General features: G+C 34.2%; 2 protein-coding genes, 1 long non-coding RNA gene and 1 other non-coding gene across 7 annotated transcripts; 1 reads left to right on the top strand and 3 right to left on the bottom strand.

Moving 5' to 3' along the window:
• Positions 1-1,907: 1,907 nt before the first annotated feature.
• LOC109188326 lies at positions 1,908-4,229 on the bottom strand. The gene is made up of 4 exons (XR_002055384.1): positions 4,065-4,229; positions 3,779-3,850; positions 2,677-2,759; positions 1,908-2,447 (listed from the first exon to the last, which is right to left on the bottom strand). It is a non-coding gene; the product is annotated as an uncharacterized LOC109188326 (long non-coding RNA).
• A 1,136-nt stretch (positions 4,230-5,365) lies between these two features.
• Positions 5,366-7,148, top strand: LOC109187297 (cytochrome b561 and DOMON domain-containing protein At2g04850). The gene is made up of 2 exons (XM_019337475.1): positions 5,366-6,262; positions 6,530-7,148. The coding sequence occupies exons 1-2, from the start codon at positions 5,422-5,424 to the stop codon at positions 6,985-6,987; spliced, it is 1,299 nt and encodes a 432-aa protein (XP_019193020.1). The 5' UTR covers positions 5,366-5,421; the 3' UTR covers positions 6,988-7,148.
• Positions 7,149-8,270: 1,122 nt separating this feature from the next.
• Positions 8,271-8,351, bottom strand: TRNAL-CAG. The gene has a single exon. It is a non-coding gene; the product is annotated as a tRNA-Leu (tRNA).
• A 402-nt stretch (positions 8,352-8,753) lies between these two features.
• On the bottom strand, positions 8,754-13,390 carry LOC109188320 (heterogeneous nuclear ribonucleoprotein 1-like). 4 transcript variants are annotated; one of them, XM_019338943.1, is made up of 5 exons: positions 13,111-13,390; positions 12,854-12,988; positions 12,467-12,692; positions 11,058-12,255; positions 8,754-9,419 (listed from the first exon to the last, which is right to left on the bottom strand). In XM_019338943.1, exons 3-5 carry the CDS (start codon positions 12,686-12,688, stop codon positions 9,406-9,408), a joined length of 1,434 nt encoding a protein of 477 aa, XP_019194488.1. In that variant the 5' UTR covers positions 12,689-12,692; positions 12,854-12,988; positions 13,111-13,390; the 3' UTR covers positions 8,754-9,405. The 4 variants fall into 4 exon arrangements, with proteins under 4 accessions (XP_019194488.1, XP_019194491.1, XP_019194489.1 ...); XM_019338946.1 differs by having other exon boundaries at positions 11,032-12,255; XM_019338944.1 differs by having other exon boundaries at positions 13,303-13,337.
• Between the last annotated feature and the right edge of the window lie 4,339 nt (positions 13,391-17,729).

The following is a 17,729-nucleotide window of genomic DNA, read 5'->3' on the forward strand; positions in this document are numbered from 1 at the left end:
ATCCATGACACCAACAATCTATTAATTAATATATCAGAGAGTAGAAAGTTAAAAATGAATTTTCTTCTCCAAAAATTATATTAAAGTCTAAACTACTCACTCAACGAAATTTTTTCGTAAAGATAGTATTATCTCATTATATTTATTGCTTAGCTGTTAATCTTAGTGCCTACCTCTGATGTATCTAAAAAAAAAACCCTAAACTATTTGCCGAACAAATAATTCCTCAATTAGATTCTGTTTAAGGGCTAATTTTATACTAAAATTCTGTGTCCTTATGTTCTCTGATCTTTTGCAGGCCGGTATTCTTGTGTTCATACTATACACCTTAGCAATTCTGTGCACTAAATTGTTACTTTATATGTGTTCATGTCGAAACAATTCCAAGTTGGTTATATTTTGGTGAAAATTATTGAAGAAGAAATAAGAAATTGAAATCATATCTACCTCAATCTTAGCAGATGAGTTTTACATTAAATTTATTAATCAAATTGGATTTTAAAAAGAGAAAATAAGATTAGTTATTTAAGTGGGAATCGTGGCGGACACACGGTCCTCTTTTTGAGCATTTCCAATTTGGACGTTAGCATTCCATGCTTGTTCAGCGAAAGCAGGCTAAGAAAATCAAAAGAACATAATATAAAATTAAATTAAATTAAATTAAATTATTCCGTAAAATGCTTCTAGAAGAAATCGTCAAAATTGGAAATAGAAGTTCATTCGATATTTCAATCATTGAAATCACCGGAGAATTGAAGAATAACTCAATAAATAAAATAATATATTTTTATTTTCTTTAAAGCGTTGAAAGTCAATATGAAGTAACTAATTTACCATTGTTTAAGAAAGTATAAAACAGATACTACCTTGTAAAGAATTATGAATATTTAAAAAAAAAGACTAATTTACCAAATATTTTTCTATATATTGTTAATGCTATCAACTAACACAATTAATTATCAGTTATAAGCTAATTGCTACATACCCCATATTATTTTTCCTAAATTACTAGTAGGATGGTTGAGAAGTATAATTTCATTAAGAAGACAATATGATATTATAAAGTTTTAAACTGGAATAAACAAATAAATAAAATAATGAGGTCATAGTTGACCTCACATGTGCATTAGCATAACGTTCACATTTCTTACTGCGTATCATTTTGTTTGATGTTGGAGAAACCTAAAAAGAAGGCAAGCTGAAAAAAAACCGCAGGGCCCACCACGTGTTGACTCGGCTTAAAATGACGGGGTCACGTAGCGACCAACTCGCTAGAACTAGAAGAAAATTTTGAATCTTATAAGGTGCATGCATATTGCATAGACCTTAATTATTATTAATCAATTAATTAAATTATTGATTGATTAGTCCGAATAATTTCATGTTGTCGTGTGGTCTGAGGTATTACTTTTCCTTCTCCCAAATTGTTGTACTTTTCCTTGTAGTACAAATTGTTGTTATGGTCAATCACCAAAACTTTACCTACCACATTTCCACTCCTATAACATATTAAATTGCAATTTAGCACATTTTTCTAGGTCACCTAATCCCATAAAATGGGTAATACTTTTTTTTTTTTTCTTAATTTGAAACCTAAAATGGGTAATACTATATAAACGTTTACATACATTTTCTAACCCCAATCCCCCTGTAGAATTTTTAACAAATCAATTGAAAAGTACAATCCACATAAACACAAGACATTGTGTGTTGTGGAAGTTTCTTAAAAAGTTTGAACTTTTATCAATTTCATTTTTTTTTTTTCAATTGGTTATCAAGTTTATATGGAGTTGTGTGACAGGCTCCCGAGTTGTGAGAGGGATGTTGGCGATAGAGGCCTGGAGGGTAGCTAAAATACAACCATATTGCTATAAATGCAAAGAGCTCACGAGATATAACTCAACTGGTTGACCAATTCAAAGAAAAATAGAAATTCTCAGGATTGGAGTAAAATAATCTTTTTGCTAGAAGCTTTTAGTTTAACAACCTCAGTGACAATGAAGTGGTTGTTTAAGGCAATTGGAACTGTTCCACAACTACAACTGCGCGTCAGTTCCTTTTGACTGGCAAGCGTTGTCTAGTTTTGACTGTATCCTGTTCCTGTGGTGGGACAAAAACACTTAACAACCATATCAAACCTTGTTTTGCAGGCTTATCAATGGCACAAAAGGTTAAAACTTTGGTGTGCACACGCTTCCTACTCAGCATCTTCCTATTTCGTCTGCTCAGAACTGCTCAAACTAAATGCCCAAAGTGAGCAGATCCCGTGTACGCACTGATATTTGACTCTGTCTGCTGAGCCATTGTTTACAACATTCTAAATGTTCTGTCGAGCCGGGATATGGGGGGCCCTTGGGGTTCACATCAAGCAGAACCGTACAGACGCCTTCCATTTTTGGAAGTTCATGGCCTTTGGGACTATATTCCATCCACCAAGGAAGAAAGTTCTGATTGCATGTACAACAGCAAGGCAAACTTTGAAAACAGAAGATTTTTGTATGTTTCTGTTTTTTTCTTTTCAATTTCCTTTGAGTGGGGGAGGGGGTGGAAGGGAATAGAGATCCCTTCGGACTACTAATATAAGCAAAAGATTTGTATGGAAGCGATTGAAAGAGTGAATTAGTATCTCTTAGTTGACACAATAATCACAGATCATGGAGAGCTATAAATGCTTACCACATTACCGATTAGCCACAAGCTGAGATGCTATTGCAGAGATTGGGACTCACCTCATAAAAAATCTCACAGTAACAAGCTTCCTAAAAGCAATACAAAGACATGTGGAATTTTATTTCACTGAATGGTAAATGTAAAGCTACACGTAAGTATGCCATGAAAACAAAAGGAAAGATTGAGTACAATATACTGCATGCATGTTTGTTCCCCTTACCGCCTGTTTGGTAAAACTTATTGGATTACAGATTAAATAATCAACTTTCGATATGTTTGGCAAAGACTATGGATGATATATTATAGAACACATTTCAGCTTATTAAAGCCAATCCATAAGTTGTCGTAGGTTATGAATTATCCACAATTCATAATAATATTCAGTAATCATAAGCATTACCAATTGGGCACATCTGTCAAATTGTGCCTCTGCGGCTCTGCAGGCACATACCAATTTTCGGAATAGACACAGAAATTTTTTACTTCTCTAAAAATTTTAGCATCGAAGCTATAGATTTGAAATCAGCAATGCCATCATCATCATCATCGGAACAGATTCTTTATCAATTATTAGGCCCTTTGCTGCAACTATGCTAGCAAGACTTTCGTGTGCAAAAGTAAAATTCCAAAAACAAAGAAAGGGATTTTGAACATAGTAGACAAAAATGAAAATGGCAATTTTTCCCCAAAGAGAGGAAAAGTCAAGAAAATAAATCCAAATACGGAACAGGTAAAACGGACTAACACGAAAATTCACAAACTCAATGGAGAAAATGGCAGGAATAAAATGTAAAAATACATATTTGCTACTGTAAAAAGAAGATGTCTTACAGAAATAATTGAATTTATGACTGGAAAAAAGTATTTCTTGTGCATACTTCTCTAGTTTTTTCTCCTTTTCATTTTCATTTTATCATTATTCTATCTTTCACCAACCAATTAGATATTTATGTATATTGAATTCAGTTATTTCCTTCAGTCTAAGCCTCTAAGGGAAACTCAAAACGGAAAGATCTATGGAATTGTTACTAATAGAAACACCAACCAATAACTGATCAATAGACACAGAATAAGTAAAAGTAAAATATGAAAGGAGCCAAGAAGGTACCTTTCAGGTTCAGCAATCACCATTTCAATCTATTCTGCCTGGGGATCCATCAATTCAAGTACTCAACCATGGCTGCCAAAGACAAGGAGCATTGCAATCAAGAATAAAACTCATAAAACACATGAAGAGATTCAAATTTTCAAATGTAAATCAATAAGAAAAATCCTCCATTCAAATTCTAATCACTTCGAACCCCATCTTCAACACAAAAGCTCTAATCACCCCCTCGCCCCAACCCACCAACAGCTAACAACGAAAAGAAGAAAGTATTAAAAGAACACTTCACCAAATTGATCTTCTGTGCAAGGATCGAGTATCAGTATCAGTGTATCACCTTCTGGCTTTCCTATCTCTCCCTGCATCTAGACGTCGTCACTGTTGCAGTGACAGCAAAAGCCGATTACGCGCGTTAATGGGCTTTCTACAACCGCTTCCCTCATTTGTTTTTGTTCTCTCAGCCCAAAGAAATCTCATTTGGAAGTCCATTAAAAATGTGTGCCTTAGAAGATAATGCCTATACAACATTTTACTTGGTATAAATAAAAGGTCTCAAATTTATGATATCCATATCATTATTATGCCAATTTTCATAATCCCAACACTTATAATTTAATAAATAAGACATATCAATCCTTATACCATGAACCAGGATTCATAGTGCACTGTGGATCCTAGTACATGTGTGTCTTATGTTATTAGTTTTTGTGTCTTGTGTTATGAAATTTTATATCTGAAACAAATTAGTAATTGTGTCTTATGTTATAAATTGCTGTATCTTGTGTTGTGAAATTCTGTGCCTATAAACACAAATTATATACCTAAATCATAATTGAAATATAAATAAATATATAACATGTGTATGTGTCCTATGTTATAACTTTTTATGTATTGTGTTATTAAAATATATACTATACCTTACGAGTATGAATTTTAATTTGTACATTGTTTCAATACCTAACAATACTTAAACAAATAATGTTATTATATTGAATTTATAGTACCCATTAATTTATATAAAGTGATATACTTATTTGATTAGAGTACAAATGTAGAAATGATAATGGTAAATCATGAAGTCTAAATTCTTAGCTTTAACGCAAAGGCTAATCATGTCTCCTCGTCCCATATACTCTTTGCTTTGTCCACCCACAACAAAAGATATGATAGCTAGTGGAAAAACACGTTTACTTAATACTTATTTAATTAGTTTGATACACAAGACAGTCACCTAAACGGTACGGTACGTAGGATTCAACTACTTGTTTCAGGGTGAAGTAAAATTTGATTTAATTTGTTAAAATTGTAAAAAGTCTTTACATATATGTATGTAGTTAAAACAACATAATCATATAATTACAAATTCAACCATTTGAATCAGTCAGCTATGAATAATTTTAGTCGACTTATCCTTGGTGATTCTTTGTCACTTAAGATTATAAGTTTGATTTTTGCGAGTAAAGATTACAATGCAGAATTTATTTAATACATATATATCAGTTAGTAGTGAGTACCAATTTTTCTGATTAGTCAAAAACAATGTTAATTCATTCATATGAGAAACGAACAACCATTCATTAACGCCACGCTTCAAAGCAAAGTTTTAAGGCATAATTGGATGGAGGCCACGCCGGTGATAATATTGCATGGGAATTGAGAGTATATGTCCTAAGAAATCATCAAAGTTTTGTATTCATCACTCTCTATCTCTATCCATTATCATGCTTATCACTTTCATTCTCACTTTTTTCTTTTTCCTCTCTTCTCAACCTGCGACGGTGGTGCTCTCCGCCAAGTGCGCCACCGCCACCGCCGCCAAGAAGTTCGAGAAGTGCACTCCTTTGCCTTCTCAAGATGCGTCCATTGCGTGGACCTTTCATGCCCATAATGCTACATTGGATGTTGCTTTTTTTGGTTCTTTTATTTCTCCGTCCGGTTGGGTTGGGTGGGGAATCAACCCCACCTCCGCCGAGATGACCGGAACTCGGGCCCTCATTGCCTTCCCGGACCCGAACTCCGGCCAGCTTGTGCTTCTGCCCTATATCATCGACCCCACCGTGAAGCTCCAGAGGAACCCGCTCCTTTCCCGCCCCCTCGACGTCCACCTTCTATCGTCTTCCGCCGCCATGTACGGCGGCCGTATGGCCACCGTACACGACGGCGCCACCATCCAAATCTACGCCTCCGTGAAGCTGGTCCCCAACAAGACCAAAATCCACTTCGTATGGAACCGGGGAGTGTACGTCCAAGGCTACTCCCCCACCATCCACCCCACCACCATCAACGACCTCGCCTCCGTCACCACCATCGACGTCCTCTCCGGCACCTCCGCTGAATTCCACGGCGGCGATTTCGCCACGCTCAAAATCGTCCACGGTATCCTCAACGCCATCTCCTGGGGAATCATGCTCCCCGTCGGCGTGGTCACCGCCCGATACCTCAGACACGTGCAGTCACTGGGCCCCACATGGTTCTACGCCCACGCAGGTCAGTTATGTTCCGTCTATGAAATGCATATATATAAAGAATGAAAGTTTAAACTTTCATTACTAGAAATTATTGAATTTCTGATCACCTGAAAATGGTCTGTCTTGTTCCGACCACTTTTGATATCCGGAAAAATCTTTGTTGCTATTTTCCACTACTTTTTAATTTCAACTTGATTTAATATCACTTTCAGGCGGTCAAAAATTCCATAATTTCAAGTAGTGTTTAAACTGATCATATCATTTCTTTGGCTTGATCTTTGAACAGGGATACAACTCTCCACCATTGTACTAGGAAGCATCGGATTCGGGATCGGGCTCCGGCTAGGGGAGCTGTCGCCGGGGAGGGTATACGGGCTCCACCGGAAGCTGGGGCTGGCGACATTCTGCCTGGGGATTCTGCAAACGATGGCGCTGTTATTCCGGCCGAAAACGACGAACAAGTTCCGGAGATACTGGAAATCGTACCACCATTTCGTAGGGTACGCGTGCGTGGTGTTGGGAGTGGTGAACGTGTTCCAGGGATTCGAAGTCATGGGGGAAGGCCGATCGTACGGCAAGCTGGCCTACTGCCTCTGCTTGTCGACGTTGGCCGGAGTATGTGTGGCGTTGGAAGTCAACTCTTGGGTCATTTTCTGCCGGAAAGCTAAGGAAGAGCAGCTCAGAAGAGAAGGGCTAATGGGTGTCTCCGATAAGTTCAGCGGCGGCTCTGGCAGCCATGGTTAGTTGTATGATTTTATTTTTTTTTTTTTCTCTCTTTTTTTGAGAGATATTGAAGTAGCAATGGTGTTCAATTTGTGTGTTAAGCACTGTTTTTTTTTTTTTTTTCTTTGTAAACTATGAGTACGGATTATAAAATCAATTTGAAGGCACAAAATATTATTTTAATGAAGAAATAATGCATTTGGTTTACCCATTTTGGAGTATTTTTCTATTATAAAATGTAACACACCAAGTATATAAGGTGGTTTGGTAGTTTTATAGGGTATCGATTAAATTTATGAGAAAATTTTTCTAATGAATGTATTTGATGAAATAATTTGCATGAAAAATTAATTAATATGTTTGGTGTTACCTGAGAAATAAAGAAGAACAACCACATAACGTAGCGATATTGTATGTACTACTTGGATGCAAATTCTTTCAATATATAGTGACATTGTCCTTTTTAACAGCGGAAGACACACCTATAACTTAGTGTCAAACTGTTAAATAATAAACTTTGTAGATTCCGAGTCACCTGGAGAAAACAAAAATTATACATTCCTTAGATGAAATTTATCCCATATCGTGAAATTAGATTTCCAATTGGCCTGAATTTTTTTGAGTCAAAGATTACACTAAACGTGAGAATACTTTTTCCATACCTTTTAAATTCACATGAAAGTTCAAATTTTTTCCAATTACCAAACATCCTCTAAATGAATAAATTATAAATGTGATTCTTCAATTTTTGTTTAAATTGGGTTCCTCCAAGTACAAAATTGATCAATAATTAATTGATTAAATTGACAATTTGTATTAAAATTAAGGATCAACAATTAATGGACCAAATTAATAATTTCTTATCCCAAAAGGCTGAATCCCCAACCCTAAGGGTCCTCCCACACTCCGACCTGACAAAAAGTGTGAGAAGATGTAAATCACGGTGACTCAATGAGTTAGTAGACATGGCCAAATGCCGGTGCGTACAAGGAATCTGTCCACAAATAGATTTTTAAGATGCGGAGTAATTGGGGGCTAAAATGAAAAAAAAAAAAAAAAAAAAAAAAAGTTAATCCAATACAAAATCGGTCAACAATTAATGGACCTAATTGACAGTTTATATTAAAATTAAAGAATGTTTTAAGATGTGGAGTAACTGGGGGGCTGAAATGCAAAAAAAGGTTTATTCGATTACAAAATTGATCAACAATTAATGAGCCTAATTGACAGTTTGCATTAAAATTTAGGGGTGTTTTAAGATGAGGAGCGGAGTAAATAGAGGGCTGGGCAGCAAAAAAATATAATGTCAAGAATGGGATTCGAACCCATGCCCTTTCGGACCAGTACCTGAAACTGGCGCCTTAGACCAACTCGGCCATCTTGACTTGCTGTTTTTTGTTACTTCTGATTATATACATCAATAAATTAATGAACAATAATGTGTATCTAGCAAAAAAAAAAAAGAACAATAATGTATTTAATCATACTTGTTAACATGAAAAATCTTATTAGAGAATTAAGAGCAAACTTTTGGTGATTTTTATCAGACCACATGTGCAAGAAAGAGAGGGGAGAGAGAAAATGGGGAAGAAAAGATAATGAATAATTCTGGAGAATGCTTCATTTGGCTTTTGATTGAGACCCACAAAGATCCTTGATTTGCAGGAGAAAAATTCAATGAAAAACCATGCTCTCCATTTATAAAAAATTAATGCATGATTTTTTCTTTCCGACAAAAAACCCCAAATGGGGATGCTCTTAACAAAAACCATAAAGCAAGTAATTGATTGTTCAAAAAGAGATTCCAAAAGATAGAAGCTACCTTAAATTTAGGTATTCACAGTACAAAAGTATGAAGAAACATTGTGAATTATTGATGGGAACCCTAGGTGGGTTATCCCTAAAATGTATCTATCATCATCACACCAGTTCAAGAACCACCAATACATCCATTTCAGAAACAAAAACCCCCCAAGGCCAAGGGGAACCACAAAAACCAAATCATAAGGACAACAAATCTTGCCTCTCTTGGCTTAGTCAGTCATTTCACTGATAAATCCCACAATTTTATGCAACAATGGAGATCTTAAAACCTATTGTTTCTTGCATGTCGCAATCCCACCTGAGATGTATGATACATTTCTCGCTATATCCCGCAATCTGATTTTACACCTCACTGTGACAAAGAAAAATAAAAAATCGAACTGCTAAACAAAACTCGAACCCCTAACACAATCCCCACCCCCCACCCCCCTGTAAGCTTACTATCTCTAGTACTTCAAAACAGCCACGCTGGTCAGCTCTTGCAAAGGATTCTCCCAACACATTAGCTTCTCATCTTATATATATATATATACTATGGAAGTTACGCAAAATATAAGCTTCACTTGTTACACCAAACTTCAACTTGTATAACATCCTGATTTGCAGTTTTTTTGTCTAGCCACCGAGTCCTGTATCAAAGTAAACGCAAGCATGTTAAGAATAGCACAAACCTGACATTATATATTGACAGAAAAGTAACGACAACACTGAAGGTTCGATAGGTTAACATGCATATTAAAACGAATTGTAGAATTGGGAACGCAAATACCAACATGTTTGAATAGGCTTTTAAGGAACACCCGAGTGGAACAAGACACTTTATTTTGGTTCAAAATTTTCCTTTTATTCATTGTACAATACTCGATTCGAATGTGCAAGACTCCAACTTCATGTAGGTTGATGTAACAAATCTTACATCTGTGGCTTTAAATCCTCGACATAAAGGATCAATATATAAACACTTCACCACAACATCAAGTGTATTATAAGATAAGAGTATGATAATTGGATTATATAGCTAAATATTTAAAAGCAAACTTATAAATATTTCCATTTCCATAGTTAAGATAACTGCTGCACAAAGCCCCCCACCCCCCTCTTTCTTTGGGGGGGGGGGTGCGAGGAAGTGACTAAAAGTGTCGGTCTCTTTTTACTGTGTTCCTTCCATCATCGGAATGGATCATTGAGTTTGTTCATAAAAGAGTGTTAGACAAAACCACATGATTAATACTGTTCCATTTTCTATAAACAAGTACTCTGTAACTCGCATTAAATAAAGAAATTACCAAAACAAATTGCAAGAATTGCCTAATAAGTTCCGTTAGAGTACACAGATATAATATCATATCACTCAAGGAAAATTTCAAGAAACATTGGCCCCCACATATTGACAGTGTTAAAGAGTCACACATTGATAAAATAAAAAAGAATATATGGGTTTATAAGGTCATGGGTTAAACTAACTAATTGGTTGGATTCTATCTTTTAGTGTGGTTTGGCTCATGTGCATTATAGCCCAATTGAGTAACCCTAGCCCAATCTTAGTTATAACATGGCATCAGGGTTAGATTAGCTAATTGGTTGGATTCAAGAACTAAAATTTTTTCACTACTACATATTAGCCAACCAAACACTAAATCAAGATATTAGAACCAATGTTATATGTGCTTGGACATGTTTATGTTCCGAAAAGCAATTGCCAATGGCATCAACAGCTTTGGCTCTATATTTTCATGGGAAAACCAAACATCGACTGGTAATAGCAAATTCGAATTGTTTATACTTACACTTAATAGCATGTACAAACACAAAGATAAATCAGTGCTTCAATGTTAAGCAGGACACATAAAAGTAGTCCCAAGAAAATATAAAAATATTTACTCTTTAAGCCGGAGCTAGCTAACAGAAAATAAAAAGGAAAAAAAAAAAAAACAAATCCTTAAAATAATGTAACCATCAGGACACCTCCTCCAAAGAACGATGGATCCTGTGATCATTTCTTATCTTAATCACCACCTTACTAGGTTTCCTACAGTCCTCATTGTGGTAAAAGAAGCGGCTCATGCCCCTAACAACTAAAGAACCACAAATAAATAAAAGGGAGAAAATCCATCTCAGTATACTAGTACTAATCAATATTATGTGGACACAAGTTAATGAAAATACTTGAACCTAACTAAACACGATGAAACCTATATATTTTGAGAAGAATATGTCTTGAAAGAAGTCAAGAAAGACTACCTTTAAAGGGTTACCAAGAAGCTAACCTTGGGAGGCCTGTCTCTTTGTAACACCATAACTATCAGCATAATGTGCAGAACTTTGAGAGGGCATATCAGAAGGTGAGTTTCCTAGAGCAAAACCAAATGAACCAGATCCATCTCGCTCTAAATTGGCAGGATGCCATGTCGGATCTGGGTACTTCAAACCACCAGTGCTGTAAAAGTCTGCAAAAGATGCATCATAGCCACCATTTGATGAAGCATACGATGATGTAGGTGCATTACTCATTGCAACATTTCTTCCATAAGCTCCTCCAGTGAAACCAAAAGAATTAGCAGCACCTCCATAACCGAGATTTCCACTTTGGCCGGAAATATTTCCTCCACCCTGTGAAGGAATTGTAGAGGAACCCCAAACTCTACTGTTGTTAAGTGCTCCCTCTCCAATGTTCTCATTACCGGATCCCCCAAGATTGTTGGATGTTATGGAATTCGCTCCATAGTTTAACCCACCAGTACCCCACAAATTTGGAGTAGATGAACTAAAAAATGAAGAATTTCCTCCATTCCCTCCATCAAAACCAACAGGACCATTGAACCTACTTGAGTTAGAAACATAATAAGGATTGGAACCCCGTCCATAGCTCAGAGTTCTATTTAAATTTGCACTGCCCCCATATCCTGGGCTCAACCCAGGCTCAAAATTGAGGCCTATGTCATAACCAGAACCAAATGGAGCAAACCCACTCCTACCTCCAGCCATGGGGCCGAACCTACTGTCCATGCTGACTCCATATGCTCCAACTGTATTTGGAGAGTATCCTTGTGCATGACCATTAAGGAAGTTATTAATCCTACTTAATCCATAGTTGTATCCACCTAGTGGACTTCGGATAGGACTTGGCGTTAACTCCTTTGGGACTGCACGCTTCACCTCAACCATCTTACCATTCAGCTGATGAAAAGTCTTAAGCAAGACTTTATCCACAGCATCCTCGGAATCATATGTTATAAATCCGAAGCCCCTTGGCCTTTGAGTATTGTGATCATACATTACCACAGCATCTGTGATTATTCCAAATTGCTCAAAGTACTTTTTAAAGTCACCCTCGGTCACTGTGGATGCTAGGCCTCCAACAAAAATTTTTCTTGTGCGCCCTGGACCAGGAGACCCCTGAAGGCTATTACTGTTTCTGTCCATTGGGCTTTGGTCATCCCTGGGAACAGCTTTCTTTGCCTCAACCTGTACAACAAGAACTCGGCAATGAATGCTAAGCTTATGAAGCGATTATGGAATCAAATTTAATCAAAAGCATAAAGAGTAAAACTTTACAGGGAAATCTCATAATCAATACAATTCGTTCTTGTTTTATTAGGTAGCTTTAGAAGACACGCAATTCCTTTCCAAAACAAATCAATCACAGAATGAACATTGACAAGTGAACACAGCTTACCATCCTGCCATCAATGTTGTGTTTCTCCGTAATCACTCTGTCAGCAACAGCAGGATCCGCAAACACTATGAAACCAAAACCACGGGCACGCCCAGTCGATCTATCCCTCATAATTACAGCCTCCAAAACCTCCCCATAAGTGCTAAAATACTCCTTTAGATTCTCTTCAGTGGTATCCCAAGAAATTCCACCAATGAATAACTTGCCAAGATAAGATTGCATTTTTCTGCCAAATCAATAAATCTCATAACTCAGCAACTCAAAAAAATAGAGGTCAGCCCAGATTATACCATCCCCTTTCACACCACTTCAACACTACCAAAGTTCACTCCACTCCACCACAAAATGCAGACACAAAACAAGAGCATCAATCAATAAAAATCGAACCTTTGCTATGAAGAACAAAGAGAACCTGGAAGATACACTACAATTGGGATACCAATAATTGATGGCTTAAGTGATTCAATCCAGAAACATCGGATCCTGGTAGGATCAGTGGAATTATAATCGACAAGTATACGCCTGAAAAGAAAAAAACAACGAAATGGGCTCATCTAACATTCAGCAAAGACATCAATACAGACCAACCAAGACAGTGAGGGGAAAAAAACAGAAGCTAAACACAATCATCTAATATTGAATACCCAAATCAAGAGGTCGCCGATTGGACAAGAATCAGTAAGATCTAGAGAGGAGGCAGTAGTGCTAGTAGTACTAGAACCGAGGGCGTTTTCTTGCTTCTTCCTCCTTTTCCGATTCTAACCAAACTTAAAACAAAGTTTTATATAAATTTCAGAAACAATAACATGTTCAGTGGAAGAGGATTGGATTCTTACGTTTGAATTTCTTTTCCTTTTTCTCCTTTTTTTTTTTTCTTTTTAGGAGTTTGAATTTTACTTCATTTTTTGGTAAGAAGGAGAAGAAGGAGAATATGTGGTAAGACAAATGGAAAATAAAGAAAATGGGTCTGTAGTATTCTGTGATGACAACTTGGAAGGATTGCTTCTCCTCCATAGCCTTATATACTTTATTATTTTTTTAATTATTATTTTCCAATTTGAATGTTAATTTTGTTTATTCAATTTTTAAAAATAAAAACTTTTAGTGTTTTAAGATAAATTTTTTTCTTTTCATATTACAGCTTTAAATTTGAGATTATATTCAAAATGAGCAAATCTCTTGTGCGCATCAACATTTAGTCATGTTCTAAATGCTTTATCGGATCAGTGTGCAGGGATCTTGGGGTTGGGGATTCAATATTTAAGGAGATGTAAATTCTAAAGGCAAATTATACTATGGAACATGGTCCACATATCACAAAAAAAAAGGTTATTTTTAATATACTTAATGGAAAAGGTACAAATAGGCCATTGAACTATTTGGGAATAGCAATTAAGCCATCAAACTCAAATAAGTTCCAAATTCATCTATGAACTTCAACAAAAAGAGCATTTAGCATTTTTAGCAGGTTAACAACAAGTTTGTGCTGATTGAGATGCAATGTGTATTTTGTTTTTTTTTTTTTTTTTATTATCCTACTAAACATTTGACAATCAAAAAAAAAAAAAAAAAAAAACATTTGACCCTCAATTATAGATTTTCTATTTTGTGCTTTTTCTCTCTTTTGCTGTTATTTGCGGTATTTTTGAATCAGGAAAAATACTATCTGCGTGTAATTTCCTAAACTGAAATTTTCCTTGATCGAAGTTTATACACTGAAATTTTTACACAAAAATACATATATATTACATGCATAATATAACTACAATTTCAATTTAAAAAATTACACGCAGAAATTAATTTGCATTGCTAATATTAGAAATAAATTTAATTTGCATAATATAACTATAATTTGCATTGCGTGTAATTTCTTAATATACTACATAATATATCTATAATTTGCATTGCTAAGCAGAAATTAATATAGAAATAAATTTAATTTGCAAAATATAACTATAATTTGCATTGCGTGTAATTACTTAATATACTACATAATATATCTATAATTTGCATTAATAAGTAGAAATTAATATATATATATATATATATATATATTTTATTACGTGTAATTTTTTAAATTGAAATTATAGTTATATTATGCGTGTAATATGTATATATTTTTGCAAAAGTTTTTCAGTATATAAATTTCAATCAAGAAAATTTTCATTTTAAGAAATTACACCCAAATATTATTTTTCCTGATTGAAAAATACCATAAACAATTAAAAAAAAAAAAAAAGAAAAAAAAGAAGCTATAGTTGAGGGTCAAATGCTTAGTTTTGTTTTTTTTTTTTCTTTTTCTTTAGGATCAAATACTTAAGTAGGATAATAATAATAATAATAATAATAATAATAATAATAATAATAATAATAATAATAATAATAATAATAATAATAATAATAATAATAATAATAATAATAATAATAAATAATAATAATTAAAAAAATATACATGACATACCAATCAGCACAAACTTGTTATTAACTTGCTAAAAATGTTAATTATTTTTTTTTTCCAGGTTCATGGATGAATTTGAAGCTTATTCGAATTCGGTGGCTTAATTGCTATCTCCCAAATAGTTCAATGGTCAATTTGTACATTTTCCCTATACCTAAAGTTCATAACCTTATGTACATTAAAATGGACTTTTAGTATACTAAAATGAATATTTAATATACTAAAAATAAATTTTATGTTAGTGGTCCACGGTATAATCATTGTTAGGTTATTTAAAATTCAATGATTATACCGTGAATAATGGTCCACATTGTAAAGTAGATAACTAACATAACTTTTTTTTTTTTTTTATTTTAAAGTATAGTGAAAATTCATTTTTATTATAATAATTTTTTTTTTTTAATGTTCATTCTTAATGTACTGAAGGTTTACATTAAAAATTAACATTCAATCTATTAAAATGATCATTCATCTGTGACCCATCTTCTATGTGGATCATGATCGTATAAGTTGGCCCAAGCTAGACTAAGGGGCAAATTATATCGTGCACCAAGGCGTACAATGCCTAAAACGACGTCGTTTTGACTTTTTTTTTTTTTTTAGAAATTCTATTTCCCTTTTCTACCGTTAAATTTAATATAAAAAAAATTATCTGTTTCGAATGTACACAAACTCATAACAGAATACACATAAACTCATAACAAAATACACATAACCTAACATAATACATAATACACATAAACTCATAACAGAATACACATAATCTAACATAATACATAATATACATAAACTCATAGCATAATACACATAAACTCATAACAGGATACACATAAACTTTTAACATAATACACATAAAATCTGAACAATAAAAACAATGTCGTTTTGGTCATTGTGCGCCCTGGTGCACGATATAACGACGGGGACTAAGGCCATCAAATTCCAATTGTTATATCGTGCACTAGGGCGCACAATGCATATTGTGCGCCCTAAAAATTCCTTGGTTTGTATGTACATAATATAGTAGAATACACATAAACTCCTAACATAATATACATAAACCCTTAACATACTACACATGAACTCTTAACATAATACACATAAACTTTTAAGAAACACAATGCATTGTGCGACCCTAGTGCACAATATAATTTGCCATCAAATTCGTTCATCTCTTAATATTAAGAATATCAATAATATATGTCGAATGAACCCAAAACACAACCCTCAAACACAATACTAGTGTGTACATAAGATCAAATGAAAACATGGTCGTCTTCCTATAAAAAATAAGGAATGATCTCAGACGTCCATAAAAAATCATTAATGGATAAGGGTTTAGTAAAAAAAAAAAAAAACTGAGGTTAATTTTATAATTATTCAAAACTTTTAATGTATAGTTCATTTTATAATTATTGCAAATTTGAAAATTTAGTAATGGTAAGATCTTAATATTTAATTTTGCAAGATGTAGGGTGTGAATGTACCAACACTTCTTTTGCAATGGGAGGTGTGTTAGTATATGATGAATCATCTATTCTACGATTTATTCCCAAGCAATCATATTCAATAATAACCTTGTCAATACTCGGGACCGTGTATCCAAGATAGAGCCTCCTTGCATGTCATGGCTTCAAACAAACTAAGTTAGGATCTTGAATACACTTAAGATCAGAAGACCATGTAAGTCATTCCTTAACCAATCTTTAAGTGATCTTATAACTGGCGTGAAAATTTATTAATTTCATATTTAGTATAAAATTAATCATCTAATCATTTGTAAAGTTTTGAAAAACCATATTTCTTTTTTTGTATATATTCTTTTTAATCAAGACCTCATTCACACGCACTTGAGTATTGCTCAATATCAACCCCTTTAACTATTTATTGCGATAAGCTTATTATTGTTGAAAATTTTATCATTCTTGACCTATCATATCTCTCACAAGATACAAATAAATTTTGTTGGCTAAAGATTTGCTAGACTACAAAAAAAACTTATCGATTAAGATTGGGTTATATGGGTTTAATGCACTAGCTAGGCAATGGAATAAATGTCCATATGTCTTGATAGCTTTAGACTTGAATAATGCATCGCAAAGAGTTACATTAGAATGATTGTATCTACTGTCTATGGATGTCGCTAACATAAACCAATATGGAGAGTGAAATAGTATGTTCTATGATAAAATCAAGACCATCTCATTGATCATCATCTATAAAACAAATCAGGTTTCTCATAAGTATTATACTTTACTTAGGGATAATAATAATAGGTCGGAATAAATTAGGAGAGCTATATCCACCACTTGAGTCTTGATCTAATAGGATATATACTCCGGATTCGAATTCCCTATACGTCTAAGTTCTTGTTTTATAGTCGGGTCGGAATCAAACAGTTCGGGTCCCGATCTACGGGTCAAACCCGCCCAAACCTTAGGCTTATAAGTAGGGCCTTAACTCTCATTGTTAGGGGTCTTCACCACTCATCCACTCTCTCTACATTTAATAAAAGAAGCTTATTTACCCTATCTTCTCTCCCTTGTTCATACATATTACATATGGTAAATACATTCATTCTACATACGCGGAAATTAGTACTATCATGACTCATCTTAATTCTTATATTTTTTCTACTCATCCACACCTCCAACCCGCATCGGGTAAACTTTTTTCAAAACTTACCCTATCTCATTGAGCGCGGGTGCCCACTACGGGTACAACAACTTATCATCTTATTAATTTTTTAAAAATAATATTTAAATTATTAATACATAATAAAATAATAAAATTTATTAATGATACTAA

The sequence above is a fragment of the Ipomoea nil genome, unplaced genomic scaffold (assembly GCF_001879475.1).
Source record: "Ipomoea nil cultivar Tokyo-kokei standard unplaced genomic scaffold, Asagao_1.1 scaffold1421, whole genome shotgun sequence".
NCBI classification, from domain to species: domain Eukaryota; kingdom Viridiplantae; phylum Streptophyta; class Magnoliopsida; order Solanales; family Convolvulaceae; genus Ipomoea; species Ipomoea nil.